The sequence below is a fragment of the Camellia sinensis genome, chromosome 9 (assembly GCF_055761805.1).
Source record: "Camellia sinensis isolate YWXY chromosome 9, ASM5576180v1, whole genome shotgun sequence".
In the NCBI taxonomy this organism is placed as follows: domain Eukaryota; kingdom Viridiplantae; phylum Streptophyta; class Magnoliopsida; order Ericales; family Theaceae; genus Camellia; species Camellia sinensis.
In genome coordinates, this window is record NC_138969.1 from 10,555,549 (window position 1) to 10,574,339 (window position 18,791).

Below are 18,791 nucleotides of genomic sequence, written 5' to 3' on the forward strand. Positions count from 1 at the left end.
CTTATCCTCTATAATAACTGAACCAATGCACTGTTGGAAGTAATTCCTAAAAGACGCAAAACTGAAAAATATATTTGAGTACATAAACTAAAAGATCAATGTGAAAAGTCCATTCCTAGATTTTAATAGCTTTCATATCTTCTGGTACAATTTTATGGGAATCTCTTCTCAAACCAGAATTAAAGTAGTAAGATAAAATAACAATTTTTGTTGTCATATTTTAAAATCAATTCTCTCAAATTTTTCTGATTTTTTCCCCATGATTGACCAATACTGATGGAGTTACTGTTGGCATCACCATTATTGTTGGGACAATAACAGGGATAGGATGAGTCTCAGCACTCTCCTTTTTAGTTGTCATAATTTGAAAAATTATAACACAATATAATAGCACATTATGCAAATAATGCAAAACTATATTTTAGAAAAGGCATAAATTTTCGAGTATATTACTTGCTTACGTAAAATCTCTATCACTAATTTATTTTATTGAATAAAAATTTCTTCTAGTATAAAAGAAAAGGAATTATTTTATGTTATATTACCAAAATAACCTTTTTATATTTTCAATCATTTTATTTCTTTTATTTTTATAGGGATAAAATTGGTATTATGAAAATAATGATTTCTTTTCTCTCCCAATCTCTCCATAAAAATATACTCCCACCAAAAGAAAATAAATTTTGTAAAACCTCAATTTAAAAAAAAAATAAAAATAAACTGCTATAACTTAGGTGCACAGAAATCTGTTACAATTCGATTTCACAAACTGAAATCTCAACAATTAGTTATACAGATTTTTTATGCAAGAATCAAAATCTGCAAAATCAACATCAGTAATGAAATATATATATATATATATATATCTAATAATAAAATCTCAACACAATGATTTATCTATATATATCTATTTCCACAAAATCTCAACAAAATGATTTATCTCCATGAATAATAAAACAAATCAATTTCAATATATAAGCAAAAACACAATTTCTGATTTAAGAATTAACCATTAGATTGTCTCAAATCAATTAGGATGTAACAAATAATTTTAGACTCAACCACACTGAATAATTCACTAGGTTATATCAATAACACACCCACACAGGATAAAATACTAGGTTGTATTACTGACCCACCCACACAAGATAAAACCTTATCTACTTCGTTCAATGTAGAATGAAAGCAGAGCAAATTTACGTTTCTCTCCCTAGCTTCTCTACCTCAAATCTTCATCAATTCTCTTCATTTTTGTTTCATTGTTCTCATAAAATCAATGTATTTCACTTTCTCAAATCAAATAAATTAAACCCAAAGATTTTATATATTTACAAATTTTTGCTCAAATAAACATTAATTTTTTTTTTTTAGGGAAAAAAAAAATTCCAACACAACCAGATAATTAAACCTTAAGATTGTTGAGACATTATTAAAAATTGAGCACACGTATAAATAAGTGATTGTGGGCTTATTTTGCAACCAAAATTGAGCAAAAGGAAAATCAAATTTCAAATACACGGTTGTCCGGGTGCAGTGGCGGAGCTAAGAATTTAATATAGGAGGGGCACCCATTAATTACAATCTCAAAATTTTTCTTTCCTAATCAATAACAATAACATAATAATATTTTTTCGAGCTAATGTTAAATATTAAAAATTAATATCCATTACAAAAAGTTTTTGTTAGAAATTGGGCGTTCATGTGGCATGTGGCATGACCCATGAACCTTTTGAACCTTATCTATGTAAATTTGAATTTGAATTCAAAACTTATTTGGATAACCACTCTTGATATCTATATCTATCATATCAACTGATATGGATAGATTGATATATATGGTTATATATCTAATTATATATTTGGATAATATATTGATATCATTATGTATTTTTACCCATAACCTTTTTCTCAAACTCTCTCTCTAACTCTCTCCCATATGAGAATGATCCAGCCTCTGCACTGTGACTTGTGTGGGTGATACTCATATTGTGGTATCACTCCACTGCTGGGTGTTTGTTGTTTGCATTTTTTAAAGCACGTGATTTACCCACAAGATTTTTCGCTTCAAGTTCTATCACCTAAGGTATGATCCGATAATTTTTACCCGCCACGTTATAATACTTGTTTTACAGTTTTAAATTTTAAACTTTTACAATTGATCCCGAGAAGTTTTCATCTTTTGAAATCTTTCCATAATAGTATCATTGTCAATGCCATCAAAAATATCTCTCTCAATGTAGACAACCAAGCTATCATTCATCCATTCATCACCCATTTGGTTTCGTAACTGATTCTTCACAATATTCATAGCTGAAAATACTCTCTCAACAGTAGCAGTTGCAACATGTAAGATTAATGCTAAAGTCAAGAGCAAATACACCAATGGATATACTTTGTTCCTTCTAGTCTCTACCATTTTCTTAGCAAGATCGGCAATTCTATTCAATATTGAGAACTCACTACTGGATAACATGTCGATAATATATGTATCAAGTTGATCATTAAGTACCATGAGCTCCACTAAAGAAAATACTTTGGGATAAAATTCAGCAAGATGAATTAACTTTTTCTTGTCAAAACTAGAGAAATAGTTAAATGGATTCAAACATGCCACAAAAAGTAACAAATCAGTGTTCAACTCAATGAAACAAGCATTTAGTTCTTGAACTTGCATATCCAAAACAGTGAAGAATAACTCAGCGCGATAGTGATGCAAGTTTTTAATTTCTTGAGCATTGCACCTTTTTTTCCCTCGAGCTATCAAGTAAAGATGTCCATCCACTCTCCCTCATCTTTTGGAGCTGTACTTTAGAAATTTGAACTAAATTCATGGCTTTAACAATATCTTGATCTTTCCTTTGTAGTGCTTGCGATAACTCACTTGTAATAGCCAATATCGTTTTCATCAAATGAAGGTTGAATACAAACTCAAATGATTGAATTAAGTCCAACAATACATTTGCTTCTGCTAGTTGTTCTAAATTTGAACCATCCTCCGAAATCATTTCAAGCACATCAATCACTGTTGAAAACATACTAGCCAAGCTGACTAAAGTACCATAGTGTGAACCCCAACGTGTATCACCAGCACGTTTAAGATTAGTTTCTTGATTTAAGCCTTGTCCACTAGATAGCTCTCCAGTATTAAGTGCCTCAGCAACTTTTGCAGCTTGCTTCTCCATAACAATATCTCGGCGTTTACATGATGCTCCAACAACATTCACCACATTAGAAACCAAAGTGAAAAGTAAAGCAATATGATTATGATTTTTTGCCACGACTACAAGTGTCAATTGCAATTGATGAGCAAAACAATGAATATAATATGCACAAGGATTCTCTTTCAGTATATGTGTTTTAAGACCATTGAACTCACGTTGCATATTACTAGCTCCATCATATCCTTGACCCCGGAATCTGAAAATACTCAATCCAAGTCTGAAGAATAAATTTTCCATAGCTTGTTTAAGTGACAGAGCATTTGTATTAGCAACATGCTCAATACCCAAAAAGCATTCAATCACTTGGCCTTTTTTGTCAACATATCGTATTATAACTGCCATTTGCTCCTTGATTGATATGTCATGGGCTTCATCAATCAAAATAGAAAAAAGTGCATCACCAAATTCTCTAATAATCACATTGATAGTTTCAAATGCAGCTATATTTACAATGTCTTTTTGAATATCAGGAGATGTCAACTTGAGATTTTGTGGAGCATTGCTTAATGTAACCACTTTGACATCTTAATTATGATCAGTAAGAAACCTGAGAAGTTCAAGAAAATTTCCTTGGTTACTTGAATTTTTAGATTCATCATGCCCACGAAACGCAAGTCTTTATCTTAGAAGAAATTTAACACAATCAACCAATGAATTGAAACGGGTTCGATACTCAATTTAAACTTGATCAGATTGTTTGCAAAAAGTTGTTTCAATATGTTGGTTTTGATTTAACAAGTCTTGACATTTACTCGAAACTTGATTATGAACACTATTGGGACCTCCAACATGAGTATGAATTTTTTCTTTTTTCTTCCAATTTGAGAAACCCTCACCAACAAAAGAATCACCACCAGCTTGATCTCTAATCTCGGGTTTGAAAAGATAACAACATAAACAAAATGTTGCATCTTTTGCTACGCTATACGCTAACCAATTAGGAAATTCACTAAACCAAGCCTGATTAAATCGCCAAAGTTTTAGTCCAAATGATTTTTGTGGAAAATTATGATCACGAGGTTGACAAGGACCTTTTTGTAGATATGTTCTACAAATTCGGTCTCGATCATTAGTATTATAGTCCATAATCTAAGGCCGTAGTCTTAGATTTGCAGGAAGGTCTACTAAGTTGATTTCTATGCGACTTTGTTTTACAGAAGAATAATTATCATCTTTTTCTTGAGAAAGAGATGATTCCAACTTTGATTTTCTTTTGAAATATTTCTCCATGACTGTTTGGAAAAACTAAAAATAAAAACAAAAATTCATAATCAAAATCTCAAACCCCCCCACAAATCAAAATCTCCAATTTTAATACAAATCAAAAAATTTAAATTAGCACAAATCACAACAAATCAAAATTTTTAATCTTAGCACAAATTATAACAAATCAAAATTCCTAATTTAAATATTAATCACTGCAAATTAATATTTTTAATTTTAGCATAAATCAAATCCCTAATTTTAGCACAAACGACAACAAACCAAAATCCCTAATTTTAATATAAATCGCTATCAATTAAGATTCATAATTTTAACATATCAAAATCTCTTATTTTAACATAAATAATAACAAATAAAAAAATTTTACAAATCAAAACTTAACAAATAATTATAAATTAATACTCATAATTTTTATTTAAAAGTAAAAAAAAAATAAATAAAGTAACCTGTAAACAATGAAGAAAAGATACCAAGGTTGTAGTGTGGTCCCAAATCTATGTTATGTGATCCTAATTTGGTGAATCACAAGTCGATAAATTGCAAAGCAACAAAGGGAGACAAAGAAGACAAAGAAAATACAAAGATATTTCACAAGTACTGTGAATAAATAAAAAAAATAAAGAATTGCATACACTTTTAAGGTTTTAGAGTTTTAACCTTGCTGTAATTGGAGTTGTGTGCACTCACCTAAAAAAAAGTTGTGTTAGTATTTAATTGGGATTGGGATTCCAAAAAACAAAAATAAAATAAAATATACAAACGTGGTGCGTCGTGCGTGTGGTGTGTGTGTCAGTGGGTTTGAAATTGTGTATTAGGAGGAGGGGCACAATCTGCATGTGAAAGGCATACCACATTTAAAAAAAAAAGAAAAAGAAAATTCAAAAGTCAAGGGGGGCACGTGACCCCCCTGAGCCTAATGTCCCTCCGCTCCTGTCCGGGTAGATGACTGGGTGAGGAAAAATTGAAATTATTTCAGACATAAACACAATACCCATACTTCAAACAAATAATTATGCAATAAGATTATACTAAATATTAAGCTGGAAATTGTAACACAAAATAATACAATATCGAAATTAGTCGATACTTGTGTTGGATATGATTTCTTCAAGGTTTAATTCGCCTCCACCGAGGTGCTCAGACTATCGGCACCAACCTCTCAAGATACAACTATTAGAATCCAAGACCGCATCAATCTGAATATGGTGAACCAAACTTTTGTTGCTCTCTCTGACTCAAACACACAAAATGAAATTATGATGGAGGAAAAAACAGAGCAAAGAATTCTAGAAAATTTGACGTGAATATGGCTCTAATTTAGATTGTAATTCGATATGAATTTCATCTCTACAACAATTAAGGAAGGATGGGGAATTTATAGACTTGAGATGGTGGTTACAGTCTCAAATTTGTTTGAATTTCGGTGATTCCACTTCTAAAATAAGCCTGAAATGTGGTGAACACATTGTTCCATATTCGCTTGTAAAATTGACCTTCACCATATGAACCTCTATCAAGAAATGACCAATTCAATTGAATCTTCAGAGTTTCTAGAAGAAACGACCAATTTAATTTGTATTCATTACTGTATTGCCAAAACTTCTTTCAGAGATAATTTCGCATTCATTCGAAAAATGGTTTGAACAACCATATATACGAAGTGAATCACCACCCCGACAAATAACATGTTTCCACCTGAACACACCTCAATCGGTGTCTAGAATCCATCTTAATTTAGGCTCAAAGGTAGAGAAAAGTCATGATTTCACCAACCATTTTTCCAACATCTTTTTCATTGACTCAATTCACGCCTTTGCTTCCAACAACCAAACCAATCATACATTTCTTTCCAGTTCTGCTGGGTATCTCAAAAGTTGGCCATCCCGAATGGCTCGAATATGTAAAACGACGTTGTTTTGGTGTTTTTTTTTTTGTTTTTTTGGGGCAAATTACAAATAAAACCCCAAGGTTTAGCGTGTTTTGCAAATTAAACCCCAGGTTTTTTATTTTGACAATTAAAACCCTGTAATTCATTCCGTGTCACAATGTAAGCTCCCTTTCCATCTCCATTTCATGAAGTAATAGAGAAAGCCATTTTTGGCGCCTAAACCAACCTCAAACGACGTCGTTCCTTACTAGACTCATATAAAAGCCCCAAAATCCTGAATTTCACCAATTAGGGCTACAATTTGCCCCAATTTCTTCAATTTCATCATTTAGAGCAATATGAAAGACGAATCCACTGTTGAACGAAGCTCCATTTTCAGCCATTACAAAATATGAGTGAAGGAAACAGCTGGGGTGGAAACAATTAGGGTGAATCGACTCGTTGCAGTTGTGGAATGAGAGCAAGAATTTGAACTTCATGGACCCATGCGAACCCAGCTAGGAGGTTTCTTGGTTGTCCAAATTATGGAGTAAGTTTCCCAATCCCGTGCATAATATGAAATTTGTATATATTGTTGTTCCCTAAAACCTGACTTTGATTAGTATTTTGTAATTTATTTACTTTATTTAATTAATTAATTAATTATTTTTTTCTAGAAAAACAGGGCTTGTGGCTTCTTCTATTGGTATGATCCACCCACTTGTCCTCGTGGTAGACAAGTGTTGCCGAAGTTGGTGGACAAAGTTACAAGCTTAGAAGAAATAGTAACTGAGATTGCAAGATTGAAGGAGGATGTTCAAACTTATTGCCGTAGACAGAAATAGATTGTAGGTGGATTGATTGTTGCAGTGATTGTAATTGGAATGTTAATAGTGAGCAGTTAGGGAATATAGGTTAGTTAGTTAGTTAGCATTTCTGGTTTAGGAAATGTAATACAACTATGCACTTGCCAATGTGAACTTAATGTATAATTTTGAATGAAATGATAAATCCTTGTTTTGTTTGTAATGTGTGTTTGGATTGTGGTAATGTATGTTTGGATTGTGGTAATGTTTGTTTGGTTGTATACATTTTGTAATGAATTTGATGCATTTGCAAAGCCAATGCTTTGAATGTGTTTGACAAAATGTCCAAGTGAAGGGAAAACAGATTACAAGCTTATAAAAAACAGATTAAAAGCCATTGTTGAACATGTTTCAAACCAATAGACAACACAATCCAAGCATGTATAATAACCATTCAATTGGTCAACCTGTTCCACCTATTCAACTTGTTCCAAGCATGTAAAAAACAGATTAGTAACCATTGTTCAACCTGCTCCAAACCAATATACAGTATATTCCAAGCATATATAATAACCATCCAATTGGATACGTCATTGATGTCAAGCATGTATAATAACCATCCATATATTGCTCCAAACCAATATACATCTTTCACCATTACAAAAAGAAGCAGTTTACCATCCATAATCTGTCTTCAGGTCACATGACCATTACAAAAAAAAAAAAAAAAACCAATTAATTACAATATTCAGTTCACTATGTCTTTATTAACACAAGCCTGACTACCTAAGACCTGTTCAACTTCATCCTTTCTCATGGTTGCTGCTGGTGTTGATGTCCTCCTTGTTGATGCCCTCTGTGGTGGCTACTGCTGTTGTCCATGTTGTCCACCAGTTGATACTTCCCTAGATATTGCATCTGATTTGAATCCCATTAAAGTTTGTTGAGTTCTCACCTGTTAACAAAAAATTGTTAAACTACAGTTTGAGCATATATAGAGATCAATTACAAGTAGAGCATATCAATACATTACTTACATTCTTTGATGAACTTGCAGCTCCATCCTTTTTATCCTTGACAGGACCTTTGCATGTTCTTTGATTATGACCATGTACACCACACTTGGAGCATTTCAGGCTGGTACACTTCCTCTGCAACTTGAATGGGTTCTGAGGCTCATTTGGGTCTCTAATTCTCTGCTTTTGAGGCCTACCGTTGGCCTTTTCAACTTAGGAGGAAGTAAAGGCTCACAACCTGCCTTAGTCCACTGATCTTAGCCATTAAGTGGATTTATCAGTGCCTCATAAGTTCTCAACTAGGTCTTTTTTTTGAAAGCCACATGCACATAATCCTCAACTCTCTTTTTGAAAGAAAATAGAAGCCATAGCATGAGGCCAATGGATTCCAGTTAGATCCCATTTGAAACAAGTGCATGCCCTATTCTCTAAGTTGAAAACATAACCACTTACTCCATATCTAATTTCAAATAGAGCACCCCCTAACCAAGTAGGTATCCATACTCTAGATTTTACCTTTGACCTCTTAATCTTAGTTTGTATATTTGCACATATTGGCCCTTGGTACTTCATCATTTTGTCCCTACATTCATGTAGCCTCACTATCAAAGCTCTTCCGATCCACTCTAACATGGTGAGGGTGGATCTATCTCTATTGTTCAACAATCTATTACACTTTGTTCTGGAATTGAATGCATGCCTACACCATTGAGCTGGATTAAGTCTCATTATCTAATCATAGGCTCTACTGTCTATACTATGCAACTTAGTCATATGTTTCTCCCAATCAATCCTTGTATATACTTTTGCAACTTTCCATGCACAACTCTTTAGCTCCTTCCCCCCTTAAACTCCTTTTTAAAATTTGCATAAAGATGTCTGACACAAAACCTATAATGGCCTTTAGGACACAATTCTTCAAGAGTTGGAACCAGTCCCCGCAAAACATAAATGTCAAAATCATAAATAATGAAAAACATTAAGGAACATAACAGAATAATGAAAAAACCATTAGTCATAAATATACCTTTTGTTGATCAGTGATGAAGGTCCATCGATGCTCTGCACTTGTGCCAATACATTCAAACAAATTCTCTACAAACCAAGTCCAACTTTCTTTATTCTCACTCTCAGCCACTGTATAAGCAATTTGATACATCATGTTGTTTTCATCCCATTCCACAGCAGCAAACAATTGTCCTTGACATGGTACTTTTCCCTTAAAGTAACTCCTAGGCCCACTATCACTATCTATAAAATACCCACTATGATGTAAAACCAATTTCATATTTATATCATCCATTGCTGCATTCACAAATAAACAAATATATCACAAAAAAAAAAAAAAAAAACATCAAAAATCAATGAACTGAACAAGTGGCATGGGACAAAAAATGGAGATAAAAGATTTTGATAAATCAGTAGTCCATCACTCAGTCAATGCAGTGGTCCAATGACTCAGTTAATGTAGTGGTCCATCAATGGAGATAAAAAATTTCATAAAGCATCCAACACATTAAAGCAACCAACACACACACATACCCATGTAATAAAGTAAGATACAAATACAGAGTTTGCCATTGCTTTGTTCACAGAATTAGAAAAAGAAAAAACAAAACTTCATATATAAATTACAGGAAGAAAGAAACAAAACAAATCGTATAAATCACTTACGAACACTCCAAATAATAGTAACTAACAGTACTTCAAACCCTAGTCTAGATTTTCTTCCAAATCGCAACAACCCCTTTGCCCTAAATCGATGAAATCGAAGAAATTAGGGCAAATTGTAGACCTAATTGGTGAAATTTAGGATTTGGGGGATTTTTATATGGGTTTAATAAGGAACGACGTCGTTTTTGGTTGGTTTAGGCGCCAAAAATAGCTTTCTCCGTTACTTCATGAAATGAAGATGGATGAAAACTTACATTGTGACACGAAATGAATTACAAGATTTGAATTGTCAAAATTAAAAACTTGGGATTTAATTTGCAAAAAACGCTAAGCCTCGAAGTTTTATTTGTATTTTGCCCTTGTCTTATTTATCATCTCCTTCATTCTCTCTTTTCTCTCTCAAACATTTGAGAACCTCACTCTAACAAACAGAACCTCCTAACCAGAACCTCCTTCCTCTTCTTCTTTTTCCTCTACTTTCTCTCTCTAAAAATTACCAAACCCACCACAAAAATGAAGCAAACTCACTTTCTCTCCCTAAAAACTATCTAACCCACCACAAAATTGAAGCTTTTCTTCAACTCCCTCTTCTTCCTCCTCTACTTTCTCTCTCTAAAAATTAGCAAATCCACCACAAAATTGAAGCAAACCCACTTTCTCTCTCTAAAAACTATCAACCCAATCACAAAATTGAAAGTTCTCTTTAGCTTCCTCTACTTTCTCTCTCTAAAAACTATCCAACCCACCACAAAATTGAAACAAACCCAACATGGGTTATTCAATTAACACTAACAAACAACATAAATCATCCAGATTCATTGCCTACCTGAACTTGAAGCCATGGTGAGGAAGCCATGGAGAGTAGATGGTGAGGAAGCCATGGTTGCCTTGGTGTTAGAAACTCTGCCAGAGGATCTGGTTTCTTCAATTTCTTTCTTTCTTTTATCTGATTTTTTTATTTTTCTTTATGTTGTTTTGGAGAGTTATTGATTTTTTCATGGGTTTTGTTCTGAAAAAACAGTTCTGGAGGAAGAATGAGGGAGGGTGGCTGATGGGGGTGGAAGAAAGGAGGCCGGAGGGTGGGTCTGCGATAGAGATGGAGAGGAGAGAAAAATTCGGGCCAGTCGGGGCTCAAAAATTTGGGCTTCAATGCTTAATTCATTTCCTTATTTATTATATATATAGGAAAATGATTTTCCCCCTGAATTTTGTCCCCTCGACTGCCCAAAACGATGTCGTTTTGGGCAAATTTTTTTTTTTCCCCTCCTTATGCAGTCTGAAAGTCTGAAACAGAGGGAAAGAAAGAGAAAGAGGGAGAGAAGAGAGAAGAAGAGAGGAGAAGAGAAAGAGGAGAGGAAAAGGAAATTGAGGGGAAGAGGGAATGGAGAGAGAGAGAGGGCCCTTCCGCTTCTGCCGATCGATCGCAGATCGCCCGGTCGATCGTCGCAGCTCGTCGGCCGATCGTCACAGCTCGTCGTCGATTGTCGCAGCCCCGCCTCCGCCTCTGCCTCTTTCTTTTTCTTCTCTTCTTCTCTTCTTCTTCTTTTTTCTTCTTTTCTTCTTTTCTTCTTTCTTTCTTTTTCTTCTTCTTTTCTGATTGGGAAAAAAAAAATTAAAATTCAAAACGACGAAACAACGTCGTTTTGAGTTCGGGGGATTCGGGGGAAGAAAGGATTCGAGCTACGTAGCATAATCGATATATATATATATATATATATATCAACAATGATAGGTGGCCCGAAACTTCATGGCTCGAATGGCTCGAAACACACAAAACGACGTCGTTTTGAGTGTAAAACGATGTCATTTTGATACATTCGAGCCACACAAATTCGGGCTACCAAACATTTTTCTATATATATATATATATATGTAGATTCTGTTGTTGTATTTTCTATTTCAAACTCTGCAACTAGAGAACTAACTTGAGTTCTGTTTCCAACATCTCAATCGGTGTCTGGAACCATCTCAATTTAGGCTCAAAGTTAGAGAAAAGTCACGGTTTCACCAACCATTTTTCCAACATATTTTTCATTGACTCAATTCACGCCTTTGCTTCCAACAACCAAACCAATCATTCATTTCTTTATTTATACGTAGATTCTGTTGTTATATTTTCTATTTCAAACTCTGCAACTAGAGAACTAATTTGAGTTCTGTTTCCTCCGCCTCAAGTCTCTGTTCCGTACAATTCCCCCAAACTGCAGAGTCTTTGATCTGCTGGGTCTCTCCCCAGGTATTTATTACCATTTATTTTTCAATTCTTTAATTGGGTTCTTTCTCTTGATGCAATTTAAACTGTGCTGTGCATCTACTTTGATATATCTTTCTAGTGTTGGGTTTCAAGTTCATATCTGAACTTGGACATAACTTAATGGGCTTGTATAGCCCACATGGTTCTGTTTTGATGGTTTGAATGAAAAAATTATGTTGATCCAATATTCGTAATGTTTTTATTTTATCTCGCACTAATAAACTGTAAATATGTTTTTAAAAATTGATCATTCAATTTTTTGAAGATAAATATAATAAAATGAAAAGACTACAATTATCGGATCGTCCTAGTTTTTTTCAATGGATGATAGACACGGAGGGCTTTACAAAATGAACAGTTTGGATTATGGAAACGGAAATTGTGATGGGCCTTCCAAGCCTCTCAAGCTCTCTCAAGTTTAGATTTGAAATTGAGAGAAGCCTAACGCATGAATGTATGTATATTAACTGTTTATGTGCCAAGAAAGTTGAGGGGATAACATGGTTCTGCATTGAATTTGTATGGCACAAGTGTGTAGGTTAAATTTGGCAACTTGCCAGTTTTACAATAGAAAACATAAACATGTTCTGGTTAGTTTTGTATTTTTTAAAAAATTCCGCTTTGTTTGGTTTCTTTTTCAGAATCTGTTTCTTAAAATTCTTTCAGGAACTATTTTTTGCAACAAAAAAATAAAATAAAATAAAATAAAAAAGAAAACAATATGAAATGACTTTGGTGACGAGTTTTGTGTAAAGATTTTGTGTGAATAGTAATTTCCAACAATTATATATAGGTCCAATGGAATCATATAGTGAATAGGAATAAAAAAAAAAAAAAATGATGAAAGCCAGATTTCCGTAAGACCAACATGTATTCGAATTGAGAAGGGAAGCATTTGAATGATGAGCACATTGAAATTTTGAACTTGCCCTGTAGCTGCCAAATTTTAGAAGGTCCCATGTTCAAATGAAAGATGTCCATGTTCAAATTGACCTTGTGGCCTTACCACAGGCTTATGTTGATGATACATTTGCTCATCTTGCGGACCCTTGTGTGCCATCAATGAAATAAATCAGATTGATTCAATACTAGTAGCCATGCGATTTCATCATATTTATCTTAAAAAAAACTAGACTGCCTATTTTGAAAATCATACATGTCATCCAGTTTTTTGAAAACAAGTATAATGAATCACGTGGCTACAATTATTAGATCAATTATGATTTTTTCATGAATTATCTACACGCAAAGTCCTAAAAAATGAGTAGTTTGGAATATCAAATTTAGAGCTTGTGGTGAGCCCAATGGACCAAACTGGATGGGTCTACTCCTCTCCCCAACTGGAGAAAGGTTGGATTCATTCTGTATTATTTTTCTCCTTTTGGTAAATGAGAAGCCCTGTATTTTCCTATTCAACTCTGGGTCAATATTTTTCAAAAAAAAAAAAAAAACCCTCTGGGTCAGTATGAATTGTCAACTCAGGCCTATTATCATAATTGTAAATGAAAGGATCTTAATGTTGTTGACCCTTGTGTTGTATATCCTTGACACCATGCTTTATCTAATTTAAAAAATGTACTTATCATGTCACATCTGTTTCATATGCTGAAGAGCGGGTATGATATCAAACAAGTTTACTCTATCACGGTTTGGAAGGAGTCTCTCTTTGCAATCTTGCTTCCCGGAAGCCAAGTCAAACAAGTTTGCTCTATCACGATTTGGAAGGAGTCTCTCTCTTCAATCTTGCTTCCCAGAAGCAAAGTCTGCAGATGCTAAGTCTCCTGAGGACAATGATACTAGAATAATCATTGAATGCTCTGACAAAGAATTATTTAACAAGGACAACATCTCACCACACGAAGTTGACCATGAGATTTCACCAGCTTCCCATAGTGGTAAACTCTCTGTTCCAGTTGTGCCACCAGAAATAAGTGATTTATACCCATCGAATTCCGACTCACACAACTCTAATCTTGGTGTTCATGTGCTTTAAATATATTCGAACTTGGCCACTGTTCGGCAAGTGGGAGGAAGTGGTACCCATGTCAATTTAAATCAATCCACAGGACAAATTGATCCTGGCTATTCTCTGATGAGTGGGGAGGCAGATAGCTTTAAATTTTCACTAGCCACAGTGCCTCATTCAGGTGGAATTTCTGGTGAGTTCTTTGAGGATTATTTGGGGTTTTACATGATGAACATTCTTTGTGCATGATTCATATTGGATAAAATGTTTCTTTGACACTGTTTTGCTTTGCGGGAACATTGTTTGTTGGAATGTCAAGCCTAAGAATGTGGGTTCAAGTCTAAGGACCTCCACTTTGTGCAAGTAATGCCAGAAGTTAAAAGTCTGTACCCTCTACCCAATTCATCCTTCCTAGCCACCAACACTGACTAATGGATTTTTAATGTCTTTTGATTTTCTTGTGCAGAATTTAGTTAAGGTTGACTTGTTAATCTGAAAGCAAAAATCTGAATCATACATGCACGGAAAATTATGTTTGTCAATTCAAATCTTTAATACTGTGTTATGGGTAGAACCCTTTATGTCTCTTTGGTATGTATTGCTTGCTCTTGTCTGAAAACTTGACCCTCAGCAATGTATGGACAACCTCAATGGGAAAGATAACTGGAGTGATGAAATTTGTTTTCATGGAGAATGTAAGTAGCAGATAATTCATATATCATATAAGACTTTCCTCACCTGTATAAGTGAAGGAAAAAAGATGCGATGCTTTATTACCACAGCTTCTTTGGTTGCTTTCTCAAACGAGAAAAAATTGCCCCTTCTTTATTAGAAAGCTGTATATGCTGCCAAGAAGGCTGTGAGAATAGTATTTTCCAGAGATACTTGTTTACTATCAGCAAAATCTATGTTGAATACCAATAAGATTGAGCCACAAATGCAAAACAGTATGGACTTTTCTTTATCTTTGGTAATAAACAATTATTACAAGGTCTCCTAATATTCATGTGACTTGATCAAGGGGTAACATGGCAGCCACCAACTTTGGGAATCTAGGACTGACATGCTGCATGTCACAGAAAGTTTAGGTTATCACATATTATGCTAGGATATCCGTTCTTGTCAGAAGAACATCAATCAAATGGAATTTTTTTTTTTTTGAGAAAAATATAATTGAGCTATCTCTGTCTGCCTTCTATTCTGAGTTCTAAATTCAACTACTAGCCTGGGTGCAAACATGGGTGTTGACGCTTGAATTTTTTCAGGGGAGATAAAAGGCAGTGGTCGTAGAACATATGTCACCCTATATTTAGCTGCCCTCAAAGGTGATTGGGAAATGGCTGAAGATTTTCTGGAATTTAATCCACTAGCACTGCGTGCTCGGATTACAAGGAATTCAGAAACTGCTCTTCATATTGCAGCCGGGGCAAGACACACGAGGTTTGTAGAGAAGCTAGTAAACTTGATGAAACCGGAAGACTTGGCACTTCAGAACAAGGTAGGAAACACAGCACTTTGTTTTGCTGCTGCATCCGGAATCAGACAAATTGCTGAAGTGATGGTGAATAAGTGTAAAACTTTGCCTTCAATTAGAGGTAGTAAACGAGCCTTGCCACTGTATATGGCTGCTTTGTTGGGACATAAAGACATGGTCTTGTATCTCTACTCTGTGACGGAAGAAGAAATCATAAATGAGGAAGATGGCATTGGTCTACTTATTGCTACTATCAGTGCCAATTTATTTGGTCAGTAACTTTCACCATGCTACAAATTTTATAAAATAAACTAAAATAATAGTAATAATAAATACATAAATAAAACTTTAAACCATGCTAGAGAGATCTTTAACCCCAAGGGTTGGCCGAACAGTAAAGACTTGAGAATAAGATCCAAGGTCTTGAGTTCGAGTCTCCTAAGAGGCACTGAAAGTTTGCCCGGCCGTTAATATTAGGGCCTCTAGGATTAGTTCTTGGCTGTCTAGGTATGAGGTAACTCAGATGCAGTTGAGCTGAGCTGGGCTGGGCGGGAGATGCCCTGAATTATCAAAAAAAATGCTAGAGAGATCTTTAGTTGCTGCAAGTAACTTGAAATACAATCATCCATACCGTTCTTTGCCTTCAATTATATACTTTCATCTGCCTGCATGGGTTGGCCTTGTTAGCGTGAGGTCTTGGAATTAACACACAGGCCTGTCTTCAACACCTACCTAAACTAGCCATCCCGTCTTCATAGGCCATCTTGTGTACCCTGATGGGTTGTTCTCTTCTGTGCAGGAAATATATATACTATATACATATATATATATATATCTCTATATGAAAACCACTTTGCTTAAGGTTCGTCTTTTCTTTTCAATTTTGCCTTTATTGTGAATAATTTACTAATATTGACTTATATGCTGAGTGAAAGTTTTTTTGTAATTACGCAAACATTCTTGGTCAATTATGCAATAGGTTTTTTCATAATTACGCAAAGATTCTTGGTCAATTTTGAAATAGATTTTTTCGTAATTATACAAACATTCTTGATCAATTATGAAACATAATTTTTTTTTAACAAATTACAAATACACCCATAAGGTTTGTTTAAAATATAAATCGGTACTGTAATACTAGAAATTACAACTATGGTTTATTATAAATTTTAATTTAACACAATACTTAGTGAAAAAAAAAATTTATTTTCCCATGCAATAATAAATTATCAAAATTGTTTATTGAAAAATATTTCTCATATTATTAAAAACCGTTTAATTGACTTAATGATTTATTTATTAACAAAATGGTTAATTGAAAAATATTTTTCATACCATTAAATTTTTTTAATTTACTTAATGATTTACTTATTAATAAAATTGATCATTTGTTATGTGAGTATGATTTATATATTAATAATTGTTATGTGAGTGTGATTTATATATTAATAAAATTAGTCATTTGTATATATATGTATTTTCTTCTGCTTGTTTATTAATTCAGTGAATTGTCTTAGTAGTTTTTTTTTAGATGGAAAAATTATCCTAGTATTTGTTTATATGTATCTGTAGAGAAAAGTTACACACCATATATATATATATATATATATATATATATATATATATATTTTATAAATTTGGAAGGAATACATCATTAGTGTATAACAAATTAAAAAATGATACATATTATACCATATAATTTTATCATATATGTAATGATTTATTCTATTCAATTGTATAGAACAATATTCTAATTTTAAAAAAATTATCAAAACATAAAACTTAAAGGCACTGTAATTATCAAAATATAAATATTACATGTATTTTTAAACATATTGTAATATTCCGATATATATATATGTATATATATATATATATGCGCGTGTCTTTTAATCCTCTTATTTGATGGTATGCTGCTTTTTGCTCAATTTAGGGTGATCTTTTTGTTTTTGAAAGATAAGGTAAACAGATGAGCGAGGAGCTTGGGTGTGTGGATTCTATGGAAAAATGCAAATGGGAACCAGCCTCGAAGTTGAGCTTTGGGCATTATATAAAGGACTGACTGTCCTTCTTCAAAAAGGCATCAACAATGTGCTAATCGAAACGGATGCGGCCCAGGTGGTGCAGCTAATGGAGGATCCAATTGCCAGCAACTGCCCTTTCAAAAATTTGGTAGAGGATGCCAACATACTCCTCAATGGCTGCGAGTGCACCATCCAACATATCTGGAAACAAGGGAACCTGTGTGCGGATGCCTTAGCCAAGCTGGGTGCAAACCAACCAGAGGAAATGCTGGTGGTGAATGAACCACCCGCTGAGTTGAGGAGCTATCTGTTGGCAAATCTGTTAGGAATTCCAAGGGAAAGGGCCTAGCTTCCCTCTGCGTCTTTCTTTCTTTCCAATGTAACCAAAAAAAGAAAGATAAGGTAAATAGACTCGATCGTGGGTATCTTTATTTGGGAAATGTGACCTAAGCCGTTGAGTGTACCTAAGGCTATGTTTATTTGGGCGGATTGGATTAAGTTGGATTAGTATTCTTATGACTAAGGTCTCTTTTGGCAAGTGGTTATTTTAGTCAAAAAGTCAAAAAATCACTAAAAAAATCAAAAAGTCAACAACTCATACCAAAGAGTTAAACATTCCATTTTCTCTCTACTTTTTGCATATCTTTCGTAAAAAGTCAAAAATTTATTCCAAACATACTAATGTTTTTTACATCACATTTTAGCTAAAAAGTCAAAAAGTAGGATTATGAATCCTTTGGATTATGTATCCTATCCTATATTTGGATTGAGTTGAGATTATAAGGAGAGATTAATAAAATATTATCCAATCCGATGTTTGTTTAAAGAGATTTGAATGGATAGGACATGACAAGATATGAGACATTCAATATATTGATTATAATACCCCTATTATAATTAATGTAAAATTTTTCACTAAAATGAGTAATAATTTTTAAAAAGCAAATTTTCATATTGTTGCTCCATATCCATTTCGATTCATTTGAACAAAATTTAACCCACTTTTTTTTAATAGAAAAAATAAAAAATAATTCAACTATAAAATTTATATATACATAAGCAACCATTTTAAAAAATACACTGCTATTTTAATCATCTAATCATTCATTGCTCAAATTCAAAAAAGTATTTATTTGAACAAAATTTAACCCCCACTTTTTTTTAAAAGAAAAAATAAAAAATCATTCAACTATAAAATATATATATATATACACAAGCAATCATTAAAAAATATGCCATGTTATTTTAATCATCCAACCATTCAT

General features: G+C 33.6%; 1 protein-coding gene across 1 annotated transcript; it reads right to left on the bottom strand.

Moving 5' to 3' along the window:
• Positions 1–2,149: 2,149 nt before the first annotated feature.
• Positions 2,150–6,716, bottom strand: LOC145799240 (uncharacterized). The gene is made up of 3 exons (XM_082888778.1): positions 6,619–6,716; positions 2,882–3,723; positions 2,150–2,520 (listed from the first exon to the last, which is right to left on the bottom strand). Exons 1-3 carry the CDS (start codon positions 6,714–6,716, stop codon positions 2,150–2,152), a joined length of 1,311 nt encoding a protein of 436 aa, XP_082744904.1.
• Positions 6,717–18,791: the final 12,075 nt, after the last annotated feature.

What these genes read in the sequence shown, in the direction of transcription:
- LOC145799240 (XM_082888778.1), bottom strand. Translation starts at nt 6,716, where the DNA reads ATGGCTGAAAATGGAGCTTCGTTCAACAGTGGATTCGTCTTTCATATT. An exon ending in GCAAATTGTAGCCCTAATTG is followed by an intron (nt 3,724 to 6,618) that starts GTGAAATTCAGG and finishes GGTTACATTAAG; the next exon opens with CAATGCTCCACAAAATCTCA. An exon ending in AACGATATTGGCTATTACAA is followed by an intron (nt 2,521 to 2,881) that starts GTGAGTTATCGC and finishes TATTTTCTTTAG; the next exon opens with TGGAGCTCATGGTACTTAAT.